Below are 25242 nucleotides of genomic sequence, written 5' to 3'. Positions count from 1 at the left end.
ATGTGGTCACCTACAGCTGTGGGGCTCAGAGGTGGTGCCATGGCCTTGGGCACTGTGCTCCTCACAGCACCTTCACAGAAACAGAGGTGAAGGAAGAAAATCCTCCCAAACCCACAAACTGGAAAACCACTCACCATGAGACCTGGTGGCCCACGTGGTCCTTGAATGCCTTTGAACCCAAGGTCTCCTGGGGGGCCCTGGGGGCAAAAAGTGAAATGTGAGGTCCACTGAATAACCAAACCCTGTGTTGATGCCTTTGCTTAGAGCTCTGCTTTAAGGGCAGGGGTGCTGCCTCTTGTCTGTGGGACTGGGAAGATCCAATTGATTGTAAATTCTTTTCCCATTCCTGTTTTGCAAGGCTTTTACTTTTGACAGAAAATAAACACTTTCCCCTTCACCAGGGAAATTATATGCTGATAAAATGAGTCTAAATTTCAAGTCAAGGCTCTCAGTGTTAGGGATGCACTCTGGGTGTTTCAGGTGCAGGCTGATGGTTGATGCTGAAATAGAAATGTCAGAAAGGGGGAAAACAGCCACAGAATCTCTAGGAGCCCTTTTTCTCCAACAAAGCAGATGTAAGCACACACCCATTTAACAAATAAAGATTCATAAACTAAAGTTGGGATCAACATTCAATTTCCAGAGTTCCTGCAGAGCTGCTAGCAATGCAGCAAGCGTGGCATTCCCTGTCCACAGTACAGTGAGACCAGAAAACCAACTGGCCACCAGCAGCCTCTTACCTTTGGCCCAAACAGTCCTGCAATCCCTGGAAATCCTGCCTCGCCAAAGTCTCCCTGCACGTGACAGCCAAGACAAACACAAGAACAAAGGACAACAGTAAATTCACACTGATGGCTGGAGATGTCACTCAGAAATGCACCAAGAGTTCAGCAGCTCCAGAGAAAGAGGAATCTGTGAGCATCCCTCAGTCTAAGCAGGACTGATGAGAAAGAAGAAGAAACCTGGAGGAGGAACTACACAAACATCAGGATAGAAGCAACTCACTTGATCCCTTAGATCTCACCAATGCCATCTTTCTGCTCCCAGAATGGGAGGCAAACCTACACTATTCCCAGCAGATGCTTCTCTGGCTTGGCCCAGCAGAAGCAGGATGCAGAGCAGCTACTCTGAGATTGATCTTGGAATTTCTTGCTGCAAAATAACAGCCTCAAAGTTCTTTAAAAACAAGCTCTTTTTTTATTTCTAATACAAAATGGACTGGCCTATTAATTCAAACTGTAATTTTAAACTATGCTCATTCAAGCTGTTAAAAAAGTGCATGTTCCTACAACATAACCTCCCGCTCAAGCCCAGGATAACCACACATATCTTTTAATTCTTTTCCTATTCTACTCTGCAGGGATTGTTCCTCAATTTCGTAAGAAAAAGAATAATAAAATAGTTGAAAGACTGTCAGGCTTGAATCAGCACATAGCATGTACTCTGAGAATAGAAAACCCACCCTGGGCAGCACGTCCTTATGTAAACATCCTCCTTTCACCATGTTTGAGATGGTCATCCTTTGATATTTTTGGGCTTCTCAGATGTCAAAATTCAAGATGATTCAGCGTTTAAAAAAACAAAAGAGGTCAGAGACCTTCACCAGCTGATTTTTCTCCAGTGTTAGGAACATCAGAGACAGATAAAGCTTGTTTCGCCTTTTGGCAGGACTGTCTCAGCCATTCTGACTGTGCTTTTTGGGGTGCATTGCATTCTTCACTCACTTGTGAATGACCCAAGTGATGGGGCTTCCACCCCCTTTATTGCACAGTCATTCCAGCATCAGCCTAGAAACCTCACTGTTAGGAAGTTTTCCCATGAAAAAGGCCATGACAGTGAGAAACTGCTCGGCAAGAAAGGGCTTGGTTGGACTTGACGGAGCGTAAAAAACTTTCCAAGGATACAAATTGATTTAACTGCCCATTTCTGGGTCCTGGATAGGAAAATTGCTACCAACAGGGGACTCAGGTCTTTCCTGCATTTGGAGAATCAACCAAGCCTTCTTTCTAGAGGAATGTCAGGCAAAAGCACATGGAAAGTCAGAAGGGTTTAAATGTCCTGGAGTCATCTCAGCCAAAGGGACACGATCACTAGTCCTGCAGCAAATCAGGCAGTGACAATATGAGGCAAAAGAATGTGTCACTTGTGTCACAGAGACAAAATAATCTGTGAGACTGATCTATGATCGATGACAAAATGATATGTGGTGGTGTTGGTTACTACCTTTCAGCTTGAAAACTGTTAGCACGAGGATTTATGTAAAACACCCAAACAAGTGCATTTTATTTGAGGTAGTTTGGGTTCATTCTGTGCCTTGTTTCTTATCAGTCCTAATCTCTCTCCCAGAATCTTTCTCCCAGAATCATGCTCAAACTGGGTATGGGCTCCCCTGTAAAGACCCACCCAGGGATCCCCCCGCTGTCCAAGGCTGTGGATCCACACCCTCTCCTGCAGGAGGAGCCTGGAGTCAGCTCTGATCAGCTCCATCCCCACTCACCGGCTGTCCTTTGGCTCCTGGGTCACCAGGGCTCCCTGGAAGGCCCGTTCCTCCGGGTGATCCTCGCTTCCCTGTTTGGCCAGTCTGTCCAGGCAATCCTCTTTCACCCTAAAAATAACAGAATTCAAGTAATTGCAAAGAACAGGAGCTAAATATAACGGCACTCAGCTGAAACAGCCATAGATGGAAGGCTGGAAAAGATGGCTCATCGGGATAAAGGAATGTGGTTCCATCAGGGGATGCCCCAGGTCTGCTAAGGTTGTTCAGGAGCACAGGGGGAGACCAAGGTGGGCATGGCTGTGTCCCCTCTTGGGCTGCCCACGGAGCAGGAGGCTCAGCAGAGCTCTCCCACCTGCATGGGGGTAGGGGGAGAAAGGGGAACAATCTCCTCTTTGCGCTCCCTACATTCTTTGTTCTGCCCTGCAGTTTCCCATAATCTCTTCCCCCAGCAGGCTGGCAATTGGTGATTAATTCATGGAAAATGCTGAAGGCAGGCCAAGAGCAGGACTTCACTCCAGAGGCTGCAAAACCAACATTTCCCCCTGTGTTAACTCTACAGCTTCAATCCAGAGAGGGCCTTCTCCCACCCAGCACCACACTTTGCTCTTCCCCTTGCCAAGGGCCAGGAGAAGTACAAGCTCCAGCTGCTCGGTCTGGGGCAGACTGGGAGAGAGCAGCAAAGGCAGGGAGAGCCCAGGATGGTGGAACAGCCGGAAAAGGGGCAACAAATTCCCCTGGAGGCAGGGTGTGGGTGTGTGACAAGGACACAGAGTCTGTCAGCCACCTCCTGTTGTACTGCCCAAGGCAGCTGGAGGGCAGCAAGTCACAGATCAAGGGCGATGTGCTGTGGAGCCCTAATTTAAATCAGATCCCAGAGCCTCTCCAAACCCAGCTGGAGTCTTCCTATTTACAGAGCCTTTCTACAAACGACTGAATTGCTGTGGGTCCAGTTTAGATCCTGTGGTGAGCCTGGATCAGGACAAGGACCAGGAAGAAACCCCAAAATCACAAAAGCAGCTTGTCCCTGCTTCCACCCAGCTTGATGTCCAAGCCCATACTGGCTCCAGTCGTTTTAATCCAGTAAATATGCTAAAGACCAAGCAGCACAGATTTCCCTCCAGCAGTTCAGGTCTTGCAGAGCAGCAAGAACACCTGAATCTCCCATGGAGTTTTCCATCCTGGACATCTTACAGGCGAGCTGTAGCAGTTCCTCTGCAACTTCTCCATGTTTTTTTCTAGCCAGGTTTCTAATGATAGAAAACTCAAGTGTTTTTAGTGTGAGTATGTGAGCTCCTTTGGTAAAGGAGGAAAGGTGTCTGGGACATTCAGCTGCTCTGTACATCAGGAAAATGGATGGAGGGATGGATGAGAAGAAAGATCTACAGAGTCTCTAGCTAAGTGAAAGGTGGCAGCAGGAACTGAGACTATGTTAGACCTTGGAGAGTTCAAGCTCAGAGGCATCAGGCTCACAGACTGGATCACTCCCAGCAACATCTTAGGGAGTCAGAAACTCACCTTGAATCCTGGTGGTCCCTGGGCCCCTGGGAGTCCTGGCACGCCGGGGTTCCCTCTCTTGCCTGACATCCCAGTCACACCTTCTTCCCCATCGTCACCCTGCTCTCCCTAGAAAAGGAACACACAAGAGGTTATTAAACAAACCCCTTTCCCCCTTCTTCACAGCGTCTGGGGGGACAGGGGAGTGGTGGGATTCTGCCCTCCGCAAGAGGGGGATAGGTTTGCAGGGGTGGGTTTGCAGACATGGACAGACTTCTGTGCATGTGAGTGTCTGTCAGGCTACAAACCCCACTTTATTTACAGATCTGGTCATGCAAACTGGAATATCCAGAGCTGGATCACATAATTTGTCCTGTGCCACCTTTCAGTTTTCCAGCCCCAACGTTGTGTTGGCTGTTGATGCCTCAAGGCTGCAGTTGAAGCTTACCAGAACCCCAGGCACGCCGTCCTTCCCGGGCACGCCGTCCACTCCAGGGGCACCCTCCTGGCCCTGCCTTCCCACCACTCCTCGAGGTCCTGGTAGCCCAAGGATGCCCTAAAATCACAAAGGTATTAGAGAAGGAGCTCCCAGACAGCATTTCCTGGGGCAGAAAACTGAATTTTCACCTACCGGTGAGCCTCTGCTCCCTGCACTGCCCCGTGCTCCTTGCTTTCCTTTTTGACCCTGCAAGTGAAAAAAAAGAAAGATCTAAAATTGCAGCAGTTCTAGCACAGCTCCACTTGGGACTGTGACTTCAGGGCGTGCTTCTGGATAATGACTGGAAAGAGTTTTATAAAAGGGAGATTTATAAAGTCAGTTGCTCCAGTGCTGGGGAATGAACTGCTATTTGGTTTTATTACAAGTGATTCTTCGTATGTCTTGAGAGTTCTAGGGCAGGAACGAATAGCTAGAAGGCAGGGACCTGCATTTTTCCTAATACAGAGCAGATGAGGACGAATAAAGCAGGATGAACTCAAGGGAGGACTTGGTACACTGGCAAACATTAGAACAAGATGCTAAAAACCTGAGTCCTCCATCAGTTCATTGACAGAAAACACAGGACCCTGTGAGTTCTCTGAGGGTGTTCGGGGCGCGGGGCTTCTCTCTGAGAAAAAACTCTATTTTGGAGAGATAATGGAAATTAAAAAGGGTCTCTTCTGTCTGAAATTTGCAATGCTGCTTTGTGAATAAAGGCAGAAAATAAATACTCCTGAGGTTTATTAGCTGTAAAAAGGATTAATTTGTGCAGAATGAATGGAAAACTCAGCTTCATCACCTTCACTAGGGCTCTCTTAGTGAGGTCATGTACTAAAGCACTTTTAAATTGCAGAACTCATTTTCTGTGCATTGTTTCCCCATCTGCAGAGGACCAGACTGGCCAGCTACACAACATAAATATTCCTGGGGGTGCTTCCCCTGCTATTCATTAGACCCAAAGGCAGCTCCACGTAGTCCATCGATGGGCAGAATTTATTTATCTTATCACCTGGTACACTTCTTGCCAAGAAGACCTAAAACTATCTTCTGGAATTACCCCCAGCAGGGTCAGATTAAAAACCCTGACATCTGCCAAGAGAGAGCAGGAATTTGCTGAGTATTGAGGTCACATACTTATGTTTTAGCAAATAAAGTCCCTGGTCTGTGAGAGTAATTAGCAAGCTGTCATTACAGCCAGATGTGGAGGTAGGAGTAGGTATGAAGTGCCCCAATGAACCCCGAAGGACCCACGTGTCCTGGGTTTTCTTGCTCAATAAGAACAAGAAGTTAGAGGGATTGTTCCAAGAAACAACTCCATGGATAAATGGACTCCAAAACCCAGAAGGTTTCAAGCCAGAAAAGTTTATGGTTCAAATGAAAGGGAGAGGCTCTTGCCTGGCTCAGCCCTCCTTGGGGATGGACGAGCCAGCTGTGGCTAGAGACAGCACAAACAGGGCATGGGAAAGAGACATAACCCATGGCAGGGACCAAAGACCTGCCCAAGAGTCACTCATCATGCTGGAGCTGGAACTGTCTTGATCCAGTTCCACAAAGCCAACAAACGCCTGGGCTCCGACACCCAAATGTTTACTGCCCTCCCACAAGGATCTCCACAGCCTTTCAAGGCATAGACCATAGGCAAAAAATCCCACATGCTGGGCAAAACCATCAGAGTCCTCTTAATTAGAGATTTTCTTTAAACTTGGGACAGTGTCAATCCACCCTGCTGAAACCTACCACATCACCTTTGGATCCCTTTGCTCCTGGCTTGCCTGGTGATCCAGGATCCCCCTACAAAACATAAACAAGAAAAATCTGCTTAAAATTCTCTTTTGGCAGTATCTTGCACGAAGTACAAAGAACAGCATTTTTTGTGCCCTAATAACATTGACTGTATGGAAACAATTCAGGGAAACTGCCTGTACCCAGACAGGCCCCTGGGGAAAAAGGCGCAGGGAACTGTCTCCAGAGAGCATTTAACAGGGTGTCGATTGGAGAGGCAGCAACTCTGCCCCTCACTTGGGTGGTGCCTGTATTTGTGGAAATCATTCACCAAATTCCAGATGGTGCTTGGAGAGCAGTGCTGGGAAGTGGGCAGGGAGGAGCCTGTGTGCACAGCGAGCAGTTTACACAGTGACTGCTGGTGCCACCTCCCTTTTGTACACTGCAGTCCTTGCCCTGGTTTCTCCTGGGGGTCAGGTGTTAGAAAGCTGCCTATGGAGTAAAGCAGAGAGGGTATTTCACTGCTCTCTTGCTGGTCCCTTCCCCATCACACCCATCTCAGCCTATTCTCCTGGCCAGCCAGGTTGGGGTTTTTTGGCCTGTATTTGTGCCAGTGGCAAATTCTGGACTAATAGCAAATAAAAGGACTCCCTGCAGAGCTCTCCTTTTTCAGCTTGTTTCTGAGCCACGTTTCTAATGAACCTTTACTAAAGACAATCCAAAGTTCCTGCTTCCATCTGAATCATCTGAGGGGCTACCAACCCCCAAAAAAATGACATCCAGTGGGGAATGCAGCAGGTCTAATAATTTCTGGGCCATATAACAGAGAACTACCATTTTTAATCCCAAAATAGAATCTGTTGTTCTTCCCAGCATCCCTACAAAGAGCGGGAATTGATTCAACTTTATTTCCCAATACGAAGTACATTTAATGTGCTGCTGCACTCACAGTTGCAACAGTCACATATAAAGATCAGATGCTACTGTATATAACAAGGGAATAAAAAGTCCTTCCCTTGAGTTTGGATTTAATTTAATCTTTCACAAAGTCTTTCACTAGTTTGAGAGGAAACAACTTGAAAGTAGAATAATATGGTCTCACCTCACACTGGACCAGCAGCACATCAAATGGATCATTTCCAAGCAGAGCCTTCCACTGTCACTGCTGTCTCCCACCACCCATCTCCTAAGATTTCTAGCTCCCCATTCAGAAAGGATGGTTTTGGAAACAGGCACTGGGAGTGCTCCCTGGTTTGTCACCCATTTGTCTCAAATGTGGCTCAAAATGCCCGTTCCATAGGTCTGGCTGATGGAAGTGTCCACATTTCACAGCTCACCCCACACTCCTCCTGCAGCCCTTCCCACCTCCCCGTTTTTCCTATGCCTGGGGCACTGGGTACCTTACAATAAAGCAGCATCTCTTACCGGTAAGCCTTGCTGCCCAGGTTTTCCTCTTTCTCCATCAAGCCCTTCCTGACCCTTAAATAAAAAACAGAGAGGGAATATGTCTTTGTTCTTTTGTGGTAATGAGAAAGAAAAATGAATGTAATGTGATTTAAGGGGGGGAAGAAGACACACGTGTCTGCATTCTGCTGATATAGAAATGGTGATGTAGTGGGTAGTGCCCATGCTCCTGTGGATATGCTTTGGAAAAAGGAACTGCTCAGCACCAGCTAAGCAGCAAAGAAGGTGTTCTAATGCATCCCAAAATACACACAGCACTAATGGAAGTGAAGAGTTGGAGACAGCTGTCCTAGAAAACAAGGCAGCAGCACTGCTACTCTGATGAATTCAAAATCTTCTGTAAATTACTCTAATGGGTCACTCTGACCAGATGCTTTTGAATGGATGTAACAATTCATGGAGCCATTGCAGATCAGCCCCAATCAGCTGAAAATGCCCTGCAAAGGGGGCATAAGGAGCACAGCAGGATAATTCATAGCCCTGTCTTTGCTTTTGAGAGAAATCTTGCAAAGATTTTGGAAGTTTCCAAATCTTAAAGTTCACAGATCTTCCCATGGAAGAACCTACAGCCACGGGCACATCAGTCTTGCAATTTGTCCAGCACTGACGTGGACTCTCTTGCACACACCTTGTCTGGGATGTCTCCTTGATAATCACAGACACCTGTGCAAAAAAATGGCCCTGGCTCATTCTTTTAGCCACATTCAGGGAGGTGCAGGGCAGGGCGAGGTGCTGACTTTCTTGCCTTCAGCAATGTTTTTATTGCTTTAGCTAAAGACAGGTGAATTGTTCCTTGTCTGAATGGCAGCTGTGTGCAGCAGCTGACCAGGGACAACAGCAGGTTAGGAACTGGGACTGCTGGGCAATTCTGTGGGCTAGTGTGGGCTGGGAGCACTTCCCCAAGGCAAACATCTTTGAATCGTGCATTTGGAGTAAGACTCACAGGATAACCAGTGTCTCCAGGCTCCCCCCGGTCACCTCTGTCACCAACGGGGCCCTAAAAGAGCACAACAAAGACTTGAGGTGGATGTAAACAAGCTGTCATCTGCAATATCTCAATGGCTCATGCATGTTTGACAAGTAAGGCAGCAACCCAACTAATCCAGCAACAAAAATCACTCCAGGATTGATTAGAGAAGCGATTTAACATCTTACTCTGTCTCCAGGTGGTCCCTGTGGGCCTTCTACCTTCCCGTCATCACCTTGTTGTCCCTGTGAATGAAATGTTAGTATTAATATAAACAGCAGATTTTAGAGCAGATGCTTCTGTACAGACCCAATCCAGTCCTTCCATATCATGGGAAGTCAAAGCCTCTGTTGAATTTACTCCCTTTTCATCCAAGGAAAGACTAAACAAAATTTTTTTGTTGTTTGTTTCACTGACTCTTCACATTGCTTTCCTGATTTCTGGTGGTTGTTTTTGCCTGGTCTAACTCTCCTCCTTAAGTAACCAGGTGCAAAGGGTTATTTTCAACAATTCCTAAAACTAGGCAAGCAGGATGTAATTACGACAACATGGGAAATAGCTCTCTGCCTCTGAATTTTATTGCTGACAGTTCAACCAAACTCTTTAATCAAGCATTTCCCCACCCTTGTTGAGTGCTGTCTGGGCTGTCGTGGGAGCACGGGTGGTCTGGATGGGCTCCTTGGTTGTGTGCCACCATTGTGGGCTTGTTTTACAATCAGCCAGGTGAGACAGCCCCTTGCACACTCCTCTCCTTGCTGGGATGCTCCACAGCACGAGCTCAGAGCTCAGGGTTTGGCTGGTGGATAACATCACCCGGCTTATTTATGACTGAGGTCTCTCCAAAACATCCACAGAGAGATCCCTTAAGACTTGACAGAGACACTAGCCTTTTAAATTCTGTTGTGAAAGTCACTCAGGGTCACAATGTCCTGTTTTCTCTGGAGTCTAACTCAGAGATGGCTGTTTCTCTGCTCCCCACGGAAGAATGCTACATTCCAGCTCCTCCAGTTTTTGACTACTCCATAGCAGTCCCTGGCACTTTGGCTCCTCAGGATGAACATATCTCAGAGCTCCTTTAAGGCAGTTTGGGGGGTTCTGGCACAGTGGAGTTGCTGTATTGGAGGTGCTTGGGTGCTCCAAGAAGCCTTGAACATCCAAATCTCCAAAGATTGCAGAGCCAAGTTTTTCACAGACTGGTGTAATTCTCAGCGGCTGCACCAGCCCTTTCTGGTGTATTTACAATTCTCTTTGACATTCTCTTTGGGCTACTCTCCTGTTGGAGTTGCAGCTGCTGATAGTAAGGACACTCGGGAAATTTTTTGGTGAGCCTGCCTGCCTCTGAGACAAACTTGGGTGACATAGAAGAGAGTGGGGGGAAGCAAACCCTCACAGGCTCTGCTGGTGGTTTCCAGTGCTACTGAACTTGCTGCCGGAAGCCAGCAGCAAAATACCTGGCAACTGGTTTGCTTTCTAGCCACTATCTAAGGAATGTTGACTAGAAGGGAAACAAAGCCACCATTTCTCAACTCTCAGGGGAAAAAAAAAAATCATCCCAGTGTGTCTGTTACTATGCAGAAGTCTTGGCACTGATTGCTTCATCCCAAGCAGGATGTGCACACCTTTGCCATTTGGGAGCTGGGATGAGTGTGATGAACCCAGAGAAAGCTCCTAATTCTGGGGACCCTTCAAGAGCATCAAGACTCGCAGACTTTCTCCCCACTGTGGCTTTGTTTCCCCTTGAGGCTAATCCCCCACCTTGTTCTCTGTCTCCTGCCTGAGAAAATCCTGCAGCTTGGTCAGCTCTAGGACTGTGAAACCGAGCTCCTCCAGAGCTTCCTGGTGCCTCAGCTGCTTGAGAGAGAGATGAAAGGTCTGCGCTAATTCTTCGGAAAGTTGCAGTGAAAAAAGTTAGAGTAAAGGGCAGCAAAGTAAACATGTTAGGATACAAATGGAAAATGCATGGAGAAGAAGGGAAGGCTTGTTGTTGTTGGCTCCTGTCCCAAAGTGAGATACACCAGTTTGTAATTTTTAAAAGGATCCCATCTGGACTGCTTTAAGCAGCTGCCAAGAGCAGGCGTCTGCTCCGAGCAAGGCCTCTTTGAGGAGCTGCAAATGTATGAAATGTGGCAGAGTGGCTGGCGGGGATGGCACAAGGGAGCAGGATTCCAGAGCAGTGCCTCTCACCAAACCACTTTCTTCTCTGAAAAAAGGAAGACCTTCCCCACCATTATATCCTCCTCCTTCAGCACGGCTCCGTTTACCATGTTACTTAAAGCTCACAGAGTACTCACGGTCCCGTTTCCATTTGCTCTTTATTTCTCACTTTCAGGCTTCCATTTTTGTGTTCACAGGCTTGTGAGAGGTTACAGATGTCTGGAGGGAAGGAATCTGTCTGTCTTTAGGCTGGGATCCAGGAACTTGTAGGAGATGAGGGAGGGTGGATAGGAAAACTTAGATGCGAGATTTTGTGGAGCACCTGGATGCTGCAGGAAGCGGTGCTGGAGGCTCAGTACGTGATTTTGTGCTCTCCTGGTTCAGCATCTCCTTCTGCTCCCCAGGAAGGTGTCCGCAGACCCACTGGCCTTCCAGGAGAACATGAGTGAGGAGATCCAGCTGTCAGTGGTCATTAACAGAGCTGACTGCTCTTAGCAGGGTGCACTGGATGCTTTGGTGGCTTTATCAGGCTTCAGCTTGGATTCTTGCATGTAGAATTAATTTATCATAACACTGCTGTGCTCTTTTGACACCAGGTCTGCTCAGGGAGTGCTCTTCTACTGTCCTTTTGCAGAGCAACATCTTGTTGGTGAAGGGCGAAATGCTCCACTGAGTGCTTCAGATGAATAATTTGGGGATCATTTCCTACTGAAATTACAGGAGCTTTCAAGATGGCAACTTTAAATGTTTTCAAATAAAACTACAGCTGCAATTTAAACAATAGACATACATATCTGCACATCTCAATGGCTGCAGGGTCAGTGGCTGACCTTGCTTTTGCTAGTCTTGACTCACAACTTTTTGCTCAAGACGCTCAAGATTCAACAGTGGAATTGCGAGAAACCTCTGGGGCAGGTTCTGAGCTGACAGTGTCCCTGGTCACGAGCTCTCACATCATCCTGGGCTGGTTGTGCTTGTCTAACACTTGCCAGGAAGTTCAGCAAAGCAGCAATGGAGACAGGGAGCAGCAGGAACATCACCAGCTGCTCCTCCATGGATGTGTTTCAGCAGCAGGAAATGACAGAAGCAGCACAATGACCATTGTTCACCCCCAAAGCAAAGTTTCTGAGGTGTGTTAATGTCTCAGTGGAACACAATAGCTTGCCCTGGCCCAGTGATTCCGGGGTGCACATGGAATCTCCAGGCAGGGCACAGTGTGAACAGGGTATCCTGACACCAGGAGCCTGAGCTGAAGGGATCCATTCAAAGCCTCAGCAAGGACAAGTCCTTATAAACTCATTTTTTAAGGGATGAAGCTCCTGTCTGCACTTCAGCTGCCCTCCCACCTGTGTGCAGAGGCAAAGCTGAATGCTCTCTTGGTGATGGGGAGTAGAAAGAATTCATGCATCTCCCCTCTTCATGGGGACCTCACGACTGATCAGTCCCCACCACCAACACTTCCCACACCAAGGGAGAATCACAGAATGGTTTGGGTTGAAAGGGACCTTAAAACCCATCTGGTTCCACATGGCATGGACAGGGACACCTTCCACCAGACCAGGTTGCTCCAAGCCCTGTCCAACCTGGCCTTGGACACTTCCAGGGACGGGGCAGCCCAGACCTGTGCCAGTGCTTTACCACCCTCTGAGTAGAGAACTTCCTGACATCTAACCAAAATCTTTACACTTTTGTTTTAATAGCATCCCCCTTGTCCTATCAACTGTCTGTCTGTTGTAGGAAGCTGCTCCCCTCTTTTAGATAGCCCTCTTTAAATACTGGAAGGTCACAATGAGCTCTCCCCAGAGCCTTCTGCAGAGAGTTATCAGGAGGGAGGGAGCATGGCTGAGGAAGGCATGGGAAGGACACCATCAGCCCTGGAAGCAGCGAGCAGCCGACAGGAAACCATTAAAGGGTGAGTCACTGCTCCATCCTGAACTGGTTATGGCTGTGCTGACTCAGCAAAAGGGGGAAAACACCGGGGAAAAGCCACTGTGGAAAGAGGGCTCTGAGTCAGGGCAGCTGCAGCCAGGGGGCTGTCGAAAGGTGGGGCACAAGGAACGTGGAGCAAGGGCCATGGGGAGGAGAAACCAGCCAGCAGCTGAAGATCAGCTCCTTTGTGCAGGGAGTTATCCTGACCTGATCACAGAAAGCTACGAGTCTGGTTTCTTTTGGCTTGCGGGTTGAGCCGAATTCCTGTGGATGCAGGAAAAGCACATCCTTAGGGCTCAGGCTGGCTGGCTCAGCCTCTGGCATGAGGGCACGTGGTGTCTGGGCAGCACGTGCTGGTGGCACTGGTGTGCTGGCACTGACTGGCAGAGGCAAGGCTGCAGCTTTGAGGGGTTTTGTAAGTGGCCGTGTGGTCGAGGAGACGCCTCTGCCTCTGCCACAGGGTGAGGAGAGGGCAGATGCGTGGGAGTTACAGCACTGGGACAATTGTCTCCTTCAAGGAGAAATGAGGTGGCCAAAGCCCCTGACCTTACCTTTTCCCCCTTTGGCCCTGGTGGTCCAATGGGCCCTGGTGGTCCTGCATGTCCCTGTGGAGAGGAGACAGCACGTGAGGAGGCAGGAAAGAGCTGTGGCACTCAAAGTCCTCCCTGGTTCCCTGCCAGATCTCACAAGCTCTGGGTGGTGCGTGCCAGCTTTGGAGGGACACGTGGGTCACATGGGCAGAGATGAACCACATGCAGATGGTGCAAATGGAGACTTGACAAAGAACTAAACTCAAGGTCAGAAATAAATCATGGTTTAAGAACATTTGGCATGCTGGGCTGGCAGTTTTGTTGTGTTAGGAACAGATAAAAGCTGGGAGATGAAAATAAAACCCTTACCTGGTAACCCTTTAAGCCTGGGTCCCCTTGAGCACCCATCCTTCCTGGAGCTCCCTGGAGAGGCAAAGACAGAGGGACTGAGAGAGCAGCCCACGGTGTTGGCACGAGAGGAGGATGCCCTGGGCCCAAAGCAAAGCTCAGCACCACGTGGGAGTGTGGCCAGTCCTTCTCCTGGCCACCAGTGAGCTCTGCTACAGCCACACGATGGGCTTTTGCTTGGCTTTAACCTCTTACACATGGAGAGCAGTGCCAGGAGGCCATTCTATGCTTTTGCCAGCCTGCAGCAATAGATTCCACACCTCACTCAGAGCTGCTATTAGAAATGGCTGCATCTGTGTGCTCTTCATCCACCCTGCTGCACGTCTCTGTATCCAAATCAGGGTTGTGCTAGGAAGTCCACCAGACTTCCACAGACCAGAATCACATCTTTAGCAGAGTGAACAAAAGGGTTTAAATCAGATCATAAGATTAAAGTGAGTCCCATAATTTCCATATAATCCCATTTAGCATGGAATGAAGCCCTTTCCACAAGACAGAGATGTGTCCACTCCAATAGACTGTTGCTCAGATATTGCTTTTCTTCCTTGTGAAATAATCCATGGAGGCTTTGCCAAAGACTACTATGGGAGGATATATGGTGAGGCCATAAATTTTTAGTGCAGGAAAACACTATCAGCAGAACCATCACTCCATCACTCATTTACTACTGTTCTGAAATATAACCACTATTCCTAGTTCATAAATAACTCCTGATTTTGCACTAAGTTCTATCAAATAGAGTTCAAGAAGTTTCCTAACCAGCCAGCAATGCACGAGAGGTACTTTTATGTACCACTGCTGTCCCGATGCATTTGTCTCTTGTGCCTAAAGCAAATTAACTTTCTCCCCTCTCTGCCATACTATGGCTGCTCTCTCAGGAAGCCTCACCTTCAGTACCCAGTTCAAACCCCTTCCTATGCTGTATTTTTTTCTTGCTCCAAGTGTTTTAGATAAGTAGATCAAGAGTGGGTGTAGAAACAGGGCAGAAATCCAAGGCAGAGTTCCTTATAACAACACAGCTCGACTTGGAAGCAGTTCTTGCCATGAGTGTGCAGTCTCAAAGGGGAAGATCTTAGCAAAAAATAGCTTATCAGCTCACTCAGCTGAGGAAAAATCCCCAACATTTCAGCAATTTCAGCCTATCTGGGGAGTTGTGAAGAACTGCCTAGATGCAACGTGAGCTGGGCTCACGGGGCACCAACCCAGCCACCCCTATGGACTTTCCCCTGTGCTGCTCAGAATGAGGGTCAAGATGTTTTGGCCAATAAAGCCATCTGACAGCATTTCCCTTTCAGTGCCCTGAGGCCTCTGCTGGGCTCCCTGCTCCATCCAGGCCTGTGCCCACCACTGCCAGTTGGGTTTCTCTGTGTTGTGTTCGAGCGTTTGCAGAGCTCTTCTCACCATCGGTCCCAGGGTACCTCGGGATCCTTTAGGGCCTTGGTTCCCCTTCGGCCCCTGCTTCCCTGGGGATCCCATCTCGCCGAGCTGCCCCTGGTAGCCTTTGCTGCCCTGCAGAGAAAAGGCACTGACATCAGTGTAGGACAAAACTTCTCCTGCAGGAACATATCAGACACGAGTAACGAAAGGGAGAACCACAGGCTGTGATGTTTTCCAAGAGAGATGTTCCTACCTTCTGGCCAGGCTTGCCCTTTTCCCCCTGTTTTCCTGGTTTCCCTTCTGGTCCCTAGAAGAGGAGAAAAAAAAAGAAAAAAAAAGGCTGTTGGAATGGGAAAGCAAAGAAGTGGCATCCCAACCAGCCACTCCCAAGGCACTTCCCTAGCACACACAAACCTGAGAGCATCCTCACCCACACATGGGGGCCAACAAGGAGCCCGGGAAGTTGTGCAGGTCAGACCACAATCTACAGCTGCTACAGCTGGGGTATGGCTGAGTTTGGTCTTTAGCTGCTCCAACACACAGAGGAAAACTCATTGCTTAAAAGTGGGAAGATCTTTGTGCTCAGGTGACTATGGGGCAACACAGCTGAGAGGTGATACTGTGATAGTTTTGATGATGGTAACTTTAAAATCACATCCTCAAGATAGGTGGGTCATGGAAAACTGCCTAAATCAGATGTGTCCGTCTGTCTCCAAGGGTGCAAAAGAAGGATCTCCAGAAGTGCACCTACCCAGCCCCTGCTACAGAATAGGCTGAAACGTGGAAAACACATTTACCCTGATTCCCACAAGAGGTTTCCTCTGGTTTGCACCTGAGCTTCCATCTCTGCACCACTACTCTACCAACAGTTGTATCCTTCACAAACTTTGGCACTAAATTAACACTTTTTATACAGTTTTAGGACCCTACCAATAGAACCATTCATTCTACAACACCTCTCCTTATTTTTACCTTGTGAAAACAGGCAATGGTTTCATTCTCTATCCACCTACCACACACGACCTCCTGCTCACAGTGAAAACCCTCACCCTCTATGTGTATTATTACTGCCACACACAGAAACCACAACCTACTGATCAGGCTTCTAGAAATGCAGTGGGATGCAAAACTTCAGGTGGGAGCCATGGCAAGCAGAGACAGGAATGCTGAGCTGCTTTCAGAACCCAGTGTGGGTGCAGACCCTGCTGCCCCTCCTCGCACCCACACCACAGAAATGTGCTATGATGAGCAGCTAAATACAGCAGCTTCTCCTTAGGGACCTCAGGGAGCTCATTTTTTCCAGTGTTTGACCCTGTTGGCTGCAAGGGAGACAGAATATTTTGAATTTGACAGAAAGAAGCAGAAAGTATAACTGAAGAAAATAACTCATGCTTTTTTGGCAATTGTGACAACATTTTCAACAGCATCTCCACACCAGAACCACACGTCTCCCTCTGCTCCCCCACCTCCCATCTAGGAAGGTATAATTTTCACCATGGTTGGTATTGCAGTCTCAACTGAATAAAAGCAACTTATAAAGTGAGACATATCAGGGGGTTTTCACTCTGATCTGAAACACGGGCCTCAGAAGTGCCTGCTCTGAACACAAAGGAGCAATTCAGACTTATTCCAACCCTAAAGGATTGTGCCAGTTCACCTGCCCAGAGGGAATAGCTCCATTTTACCTAAGTCAAACATTTCAGGAGTCCACCTTGCCAACACCATTAGGCTTCACAAAGGGCAGGTCCCTGCTGAGGAGCACATGAGCCTTGTTCTGTGCCTCTTCCATACTGCTCAGGGCTTTTTTTTTTTTTTTTTTTTTTTTTTTCCTGTGTGCTATTTTTTGCTGCCACTTTCCAAGAGATCCCTTTTGGAACCACTTTCCCACAGATGCCGAGCAGCCGCAGTAGATGATGGGTGCCAAGCCTCCAGCATCACCCACACGATTTATACTTTTGACAGCAGTACAGAGAAGTCCTCACTAATGAAAGCATCAGAAATGGGCAGACCCTTCCAGCTCCACAGCAGCTCACTGTGGGAGCTGGTACTCAGCACCTGAAGCACAGTAACTCCCACAGCCCCTGCTCTGCAGCACTGCCCTGGGCACATTATGGCTTAAAAATCTGGAGAGGGAATAGTGGAATCACTCGCTAAACTTTACTGAAAAAACAAAATGTGACTGAATAAAGAGACAACTGGGGCTCTTAATCAGCTGCCTAGTGTTTTTCCATCAGTCTCCCTGGACTGTGCTTTAAGAGCTTGTGGAAGCACAAGCAGTAGATGCTTCCTGCAAATGGAAAAAAGCCCATTTTAAGCTAGATCTGTTCCTAACCCAGTGATGGCCAAGCCCTTAGTCTTCTCCAGCAGAATAGTTTTGCACACTCAGATGTGCTCCTGGAACTGTTGTGCTGTGGCAGCTCGTGAAACAAAGATTTCCATGCCAAGGTTCCATGCCCAGGCTGAGAATGTGTTATATTGTCTGTAAAAAATGCAGACACCAGTAAATTGATGAGACACACTCTTTATCATTGTGCAGGGCAGGTGGACCCTGCTCATGGGGAGGTCACGAGGATCTCACAGCTACTTCAGAAAAGTCTGAAGTACAGCCTGGCTCCCTCCAGCAGGATACATCTCCCATGGAAGTTTCATGACTGAAACTTGATTCTACCCTCCATTGGAAAATGTCTTTGTTTTTCAAGAAGACAAGTTTAGGCTTTAAATTTTCCCATCTGAGGAACAAAATTTCCACACTGGTCCTAAAATCTGCCATAATTCAAGTTCCTGCTTGCACTCGCCATCACAGAATACAAATAGAGGGGCTGGAGTCATCAGGGAGAGGGTAAACAACAAAAACCAAACCCAACTTTGACAGTCCAAGCCCTGCTTGCAAAAATGAACTCAATCCACTGTGCCACGTACAAACAGCTTCTCAAACTTTCTCAGAGTTCCTTCAGCTTGTCTTTTCCCTCAGTGGTGGATGTGAGCACAGATTTGGGCTCCAGTAAACTCCTTGTACCATTTTCCCCTTATGACACATCACGGAGCAGGGATGTTCATCTACTCCAGAAGGCTCCCCTGGGTTCTCCAGCTGGGGTGCAGCTCTTTCTCCATTTCTGAAGAAAAAAACATTGGCAGCATCACCAGCCTCCTGTCAGTGATAGTGAAAGGAGCTGTCACTCACAGGAAGCCATAGAGACCTTGTTCCAAGCCTCCCTTGCTGTTCTTGACTCTCATCCACTGGTTAAAAGCTTGGCTGATATAAAAAAAACGGGTCAAACCATGCTGGCGACACCACCGGCAGAGACGTGGCTCAGATTTTGACTTTCTGAGTCACCTCCTCGAGAGGAATAAGCTCTATCAGTCAGGGATATTTCTGTGCTCTCCCAGCACGCTTTCTAGGACTTTGGCCAGCAAGCTCTGCTGGTGAGTGGGAAGCCTACCATGTGTCTGATTTTCCTGGATATGCTTTCTCCAACTGCGCAGGAATTCTGCCCAGATGAATTTAGAGGCAGTTCAACACTTGTCTGGGGTTCCCAGATATGTGATATCTCTAGTTGTGGTGATCCAGATGTGGTTGCTGTTGCAATCCCAGATGTTCCCAGGGCACATACACAGGGGTTTGCACATTTCCCAGAAATCACTGCACTGCCACACTCCACACATTGCACAGGGAAGAAAAAGCCCAGCAATGACCTTGGTAGCCTTCAAAAGTAGTCCCGTCCTTTTTCTCTCCGTTCTTCTGACTCATCTGTCCAGGGATGAAAAATATCGGGGCCAGAACAGGAAGAAGAAGAAGAAAAAGTTTAAAAATAAAATTCAATGAGATAATTTCTTCATCCAGGCCCTCCCCGAAGTACACTGGGAATGCAGCATCTTTTGGTGCCTCTTTTACTGCAGTGTGAAGTTCCTAAGGTTCCTAGGACTTCTCCTCTCTTTAGCAGAGATAGGAGCGAGGGCAGAAGATGTACAAAAGCCTGCACATCAAAATAATGAAATCCAAGTTCCCTTTGCTGGACTCACATCAGTTGGGTCACTGTGCCAAGGCACTGAACACTCGAGGCTTTTGTTCCCGGGGTTTGTACACATTTTGTTGCATGCTTTGGGTTACTGGTTTGCTGAGAAAACAGATCTTCTTTCCAAGCTTCTTCCATCAGGGGGACTATTTTTAAATGGTGATTTCTCTTTATATGCAGCATTCTTCACTAGAGAAGCATATCAGTACCTCCAGATGATGATGGTATTTGTGACCAGGGACAGTGGAAAGCAGCAGTTTTATTAAGTCACATGCCTTCAGCTATGCCAAAATATCCAAGGAAAGCAAAAAAAAAGAATAGTCTTATGTTTAAAATTTCATTGTCATCTTCACTAAGGACACAGATTTACAAGGATTTTTTTAGTATAGCCTTAGATATTCCCCTAAGGGAAAGAAGAATGGTTTATTTTCCAATGCAAATTGGTTAATTTTTAAAGAAAAAGAGACTTCCAGCTGCTGATGGCCTTGACAGAAAAGTCAGATCTATTTCCCAGCACAACAGCAACATTTAGTGGGAGCAAATAGATGAGCAGCTCAGCTTTAAATTCTCCAGACATCAACAGTTGAAATCTATGTTCTGACAACAACATCCAGAAAAACAAAACAAGGAAGTTGAATGAACTGCGGAGAGATATGCCCTGAACAGAGCCAAACAACAAACAGGGCTAAAATCCTGACCCAAACTTCCCCACACCCAGGGATGCTCCTGCTGCAGGCGGAGGGTTGGGGAAGTGGTAACAGAGATGTGACTCACCCATCCTGCTCTGGCTCTTGGCATTCCAGAGGGCAAATATGTTCCTGCCTTCCTTGCAGCACAGCACAGGAAGGAAGCCCTCCAGGGCACAGAACTGGTGGGAGAGCTTCCCAAAGCTTGCCTCAGGCTGCTTCAGGATTGCTCAGGACTGCTGTGGAGCAGGAGCATAATTTCAAGCTTTTTTTTTTTTTTTTTGTGTGTGTGTGTGATTGAGTGAAGGTCTGAGGTCGCTCCTCCCTCCCAAAAATGAGGCAGGAAGAAACAGAACCACCAGAATACAGCTACTGAGCAAAGGGAAAAAAGTGACATGGTGACAGAGGAAAAAAAAAAAAAAAGTGGTAGTTTGAGGCACTGGATGTAAAAAGGGCAGGAAAACCAAAAGCAGCAATAAAGGTAGGAAGCATGAACCATAGGATGACCATGCCCATATTGTCCAGGCCCAGCCAGTGAGCTCATTTAAAGGGAAATGAAAAAGCCCCATATAATTTCCTACTGCTCAGCAATGTCTCCATATGAGAACCTCTACTTAATAAACTTTGATTGAGAGAAGCCTCCCCCCATGCAGGACAGTTCACAAGCACTCAGGAAATTAGTGGGATTATTTAGGCCGGGCATTTGAAGACATAAATGTTTTGGATTTATAAGAAACACATTTCATAATCACTCTGCCTAGCAGTAGTCTGGAAGGGGAGGAGACAGGGCAGCAGCTCCTGAATGAGTATGGGGAAAGAAGAAAGACTCAACTGTTCTCGAGAAGAAAGACCTGATTGTACTGTGAGGTTCAGAGGGTTTCACTGGGAGCACTGGGAAGTAATGGGCTCTTGGCCTGCTTGTGGAAACCCGAGTGGGGAGTGCAGGTAGAGCTGGCTGGCTGTGCTCAAAGAAACAGCAAATTGGGGAAATCCTATAAAAAGGTCTTGGATGGCAAGACTACAGCCGGAGTCGCTGTGACTTTCCTTTCAGCTGAGCTCCTCAGCTTGAAATGGGAATCCAACCCAAAGTTGTGTATCCTGAACTCTCTGCTTAAGAGCAAACTCTTATCTGCATGCAGCTGTTGCTCTGGTTTTGTGGAGGAGGAGATCTATTTAACTCGATTTTCCTAAGCAGTCACAGTGTAAGGCAGGAAAGAGTCATGTACAGAGCAGTGCTGTAGGCTCTGAGCTGCCCTGGTTCAGTCTGATAACTCTGAACTGCCACTAATTTGTTGTTTCTGGGAAAATCCTTTTTTCCCCCACTCTCTTTGCCTCTACTTCCTCATCTCTAAGAAAGCACAGGAGACAAAGGTGCCACTAAAACACTTGATGGATGAGTGGGAAGTGTAGGGAAAGTGCAAAGCCTCATCCCCACTGAGCTGTGAAGCTTTCATACACAATGAAACCAAAATGCTCCAAAAAACAGTGCTGGAATCTGACAATGGGAAAGAAAAGAATAGAGAGAGCACCTGGGCAGCACAACTCTGACTGACACTCCCCCAAACACTAAGGGTTAATATTTTCCTTCTGAAGGACACAGATGCCCTGAGGTTGTGGAAGAGGAGGGGAATGAAATCCTCTCTTGCAATAAGGAGGGGAATCTTGGAGCAACTGCCCAAAAAAGTGTGTCTCCTTCGTCTGAGTCAGGAAAGAAACCTTGCCAAGTCAATGGGATTTATTTCAAATTCTGGCTCATTTTGACTCCTATTAACTCTAAACAAAGACCAGCTGGGATCAGCCTGCCTTCCCCAGCAGCAGAGTCTGCGAGGGCCAAACGGCCCCTCAGCTGCTGGAGAGCAGCCTCAGTGCTGCAAGCAGCAGTTCCCTCAGGATTGGGAAAGCTCTGTGATTCCCTATAGGATGCACAGGGCTCACAGGCAACCCTGGTCTACTCCAAAGGTTTCAATGGATTTCGTAGATCGAGTCACAGAGAGTAGAATGGCCAAAAAAGGGGGAAAAGTCCCCCACAGTAACATCGCCCAAACAACACAATCCCGAATGTGCCTCTCTGTTGAGTGGGATGCTCAGAAAAGGCTGACCCTGGGGCCACCAGCACTGATTACCAAAGCGGGAAGAGAAGCTGATTGCAGCTATGGGCAGAGGCACCCAGGGATGATCACGTTGGTTGTAGAAGGGGAAGCAGAGACACCCAGGCCTGCAGCTCCACGGAGAGGCACTGCCCTGACTCTTGGTCTCATCCTTCTCAAAGTAGAGGTTTTCAGCATATTTGAGAGCATTTCTGAGCAACTTTATTCACCTACGGTTTTTGATGCAGGACAAATACCTGTTTAAGGCTTTCCTGAGTGTTGGTCTGCACGAGGAATGAAAGTGCAGGGCTGTAACTCAAGGACACACCAGGGCCAAGTGCAAACACCTTCAGCACTGGAAACTGGGCTCCAGTATAGGAACTGGCCCCACCGATATAGCAGCTACTGGAAAGGACAGGCTGTGGGGCAGGGGTATGGCCTGTTGTGATCTCCTAGGCCCCCTCTGACCTCCTGCATGACCCTGGGCAAGCCACTTTACTATCTTGTGCATCTGCTCCTAACACATTATTCAAGGGCAGGATTTGGAGTAACACCACACTACTCACTTCCTAAGATACAGGTTGTGAGGATCTCGCTGGTACCACTGACACACTGCCCACCCCTGCACACCAAGACTGGTGTTCTCCATTCCTTCCTCTGCTCACTCACAGGGTGACCCCACACCCTCCAGCTGGGGGAGTTTAAGAAATTTCTTTCAAGTAATTACTCCACAAACAGCCCATGGTCCAGGGCACAAAACCCAGCTTCTCCAGGAAACAACAGCTCAGTACATTATCAAAACCGCACCCCCCATAAACTTCTGCATGGAGAGCAGAGATTAAAACCAGTGGTGACTCCAGGATTGTCCTTCGGCAACCTCAGTGTTTTCAGGGAGCTGAATGCCATGGATGTGGTGCTGCCAGCTGTGGCTGAGCTCATGGACATGCAGTGAATGGCTGGATTCAGCGACAGCAGAGCGAGGCGCTTTGTTGCAGAAAACCTTTGAATCATGTTTTCAGTGGCAGGAAAGAGAAAAGAACAAAGAGCAAAAACCACTCTGGGACAAATTCTGCTGTAAGTGATGTTTGGACAACTTTGCACAAGAGCGATGTGTCGGATGAGAAAAAGCTCCTGCTCTGCCCTGGAACTGCAGAGCCCAGAGACCAGCCCCATCTCGGCATAGCACTGCTGCAGCAGCTCTGCTAGCAAGAGCAGAAGGTCCATCCTGGCCAGCAAGTCCTCCCTCCACTTCAGGACTGGGACAGGGACAAAAATGTGATGGGGAGGATCCTCAGGACACCATCCAGAGCTGTGTGTGAGGTTGCTGCTGCTCTGGGGAGTGACCACGGCACCAGAGCCAAGAGCCACGAGTTCATTCCACGCTCTCTCCTGGGCTGGAGAGTGGCTTGATCCTGTGAGTTCCCTCAAAAAACCTTCTCCATTCTCCAGCCCTGCCCAGCTCTGTCACTCTACCCTCCTGAAGAGCAAATGAAGAGACTTTCAATCTCACTGCACCAGAGCGAAAGGATTTACAGCCCTTCAGGCTCTTCTGGGCTGATGGTGCACATCTGCATGCCACAGCAGGGCCGGCAAATGCAGCAAGATCTTCTCTGATGTAATTGTTTATGGCAATTTAGATCATTGGAGTGTCTGGCTCAAAGCTTTCTGAGTCCTGACATGGCTCGAATGACACTGCAGATAGGATTTCAGGTTAAAATTGAAGTGGAAAGAACTTGACTCCCCGTTTTGCTGAACAATGAGGGAATTTCTAGTTTCAGAGCATGTTGTATTTCAGTACTTCTAGGCTCTCCAATTGCTTTCCTGGAACTGTAAACCCCTTGCTATCAGATGTCTGCCGTGTATGGCAACCAGCATGTTACAAAAACCACAGTGCAGAGCCACAGAGTGCAGCTGGAAACCCATCACCTCCCTCTGCCAACTGGCCTGGGCCTTCCTCAGCCACTGCTGGATCTGTCATCCTCCCAGGGAAGGGCTGAAATGCCACATTTTCTACCACTGCATAGGAGCAGCAGCAGTGGGAAGCATTTTTTGGAGGAAGAGGCTGTGACCAGGTTGTTGGTGGCACAGCAGTGACTTAAACCTCTGGCTTTTACCATCCTCTGATGCAATGAGCAGCTCTGAGGGGCACTCAGATCCTTTGTAAATGCAGGTTACTCTCCAGGGACGTTCTCTGCATGTTTCAGGCTCTGTGGCACTATTCCCTCACAGCCTTACAGATGAGCAGATAAATTATCTTTTTATTTTGGCAAACCACACCGTGACACTTGCACTGCTGATGGATGCCTTGCCAGAGTTCACCAGGCTGTTGCACTTTCCAGTGTCCCCACACACTGAGGAGAATATCCTTGCTGTGCTTTGCCCATACAAAAAGTCTGGATTTCCAGCCAGTCTCTCTGAATGCAGATGCCCAAACAGCCCCTGGCGCTCTGCAAGGGGAAGGGATTTTCTGCCTTTTGTTGTTCAAACCAGGGGGCAAATGGTCATGTTCAGAAGAGAGACAAGGTCAAGTGAAGGCAATGAGTTTGTGTTAGAAGGCAGAAACCACTGGTAGGAGATAATATGTGGGCAGGCAGCTCAGGCAAGGTACACACCTCTGGAAATTCCACCTGGATCCTGCACTGGTGCTCTGATTCCTCTCTTATGGCCAGGGGGACAACTGGCCCATCCCTCCACTGAGCAGGAACTGGGGCTGAACGGAGCAGTGTGAACTTGGACAAAGTGACCAAAAGATAGAGGATACTCATTTATCTCAGCTCCAGCTGCCTCGAGCTCTGCCAGCCACAGCTGTGAAGCTCATGCACCATCTCAGCTGCCAGGTTTGTTTGCTGAAATCCACTGGCGATGAAACACGTACAAACTACCCCAGAGACTTGACTGGGGCCTCCCTGCTGCTTTTTGTTTGAGATTCAAAACCACATTGCAAACCGGTTTTCAGATATGTTAATGCTGGAAATGACTGAGCCAAGTTAAAGCTAAAGATCTCTGAAAAAATGTTTCCTGAGCACTCAGGGAAGTTTGGTTGTGCTCAGGCAGTCATGTGCTAGCAGCATCAGGATGACTCTCTGGAAAATGGAGCCTTGCTCAGGAAAGCCAGATGTGCCTCTGCTGACCCCATCAATCAGCAGGTGAGTGTCTCTCTTCTGCAGCACACACCCTCTGTGCTTCCTCCAGCTTTCCAAGTTGCTCTGGGGTACATCCCTTCATCTGCCATCTCCAGGGAGCTCCAGATCCTCTAATCTCCTACCATCCTTCATGCTGGCCTGTTGCCACGTTAGGTGTGAGCTGGTCGTGCCAAATTCCCCAGAGCTCCTCTACCTGCTCTGCCAGCACCAGCCTCTGCTCCAGGCCAGGATACACAAAATGGGCTGAAAACGTACCAGCAATGAAGTCAGATCATTCCAGAGCAATCTGGGAC

General features: G+C 48.1%; 1 protein-coding gene across 2 annotated transcripts in view; it reads right to left on the bottom strand.

Moving 5' to 3' along the window:
* COL27A1 (collagen type XXVII alpha 1 chain) overlaps positions 1-25242 on the bottom strand; it is a 186692-nt gene that overhangs the window by 6587 nt on the left and 154863 nt on the right. For both annotated transcript variants that reach the window (XM_066200944.1, XM_066200945.1), the window contains 14 exons: positions 15274-15327; positions 15045-15152; positions 13605-13658; positions 13257-13310; positions 8811-8867; positions 8599-8652; positions 7617-7670; positions 6207-6260; positions 4623-4676; positions 4440-4547; positions 4013-4120; positions 2498-2605; positions 741-794; positions 135-197 (listed from right to left, as the gene is read on the bottom strand). In XM_066200944.1, coding sequence (XP_066057041.1) covers positions 135-197; positions 741-794; positions 2498-2605; positions 4013-4120; positions 4440-4547; positions 4623-4676; positions 6207-6260; positions 7617-7670; positions 8599-8652; positions 8811-8867; positions 13257-13310; positions 13605-13658; positions 15045-15152; positions 15274-15327 — 984 coding nt within the window. The remainder of the gene's footprint in view (positions 1-134; positions 198-740; positions 795-2497; positions 2606-4012; positions 4121-4439; positions 4548-4622; positions 4677-6206; positions 6261-7616; positions 7671-8598; positions 8653-8810; positions 8868-13256; positions 13311-13604; positions 13659-15044; positions 15153-15273; positions 15328-25242) is intronic.

This window comes from Chamaea fasciata, unplaced genomic scaffold (genome assembly GCF_029207755.1).
Source record: "Chamaea fasciata isolate MVZ Bird 193981 ecotype frontalis unplaced genomic scaffold, bChaFas1.0.hap1 SCAF_20, whole genome shotgun sequence".
Lineage (NCBI taxonomy): Eukaryota > Metazoa > Chordata > Aves > Passeriformes > Sylviidae > Chamaea > Chamaea fasciata.
The sequence above is the reverse complement of the archived record's forward strand: the minus strand, read 5'-3'. Positions and strand labels throughout refer to the sequence as shown.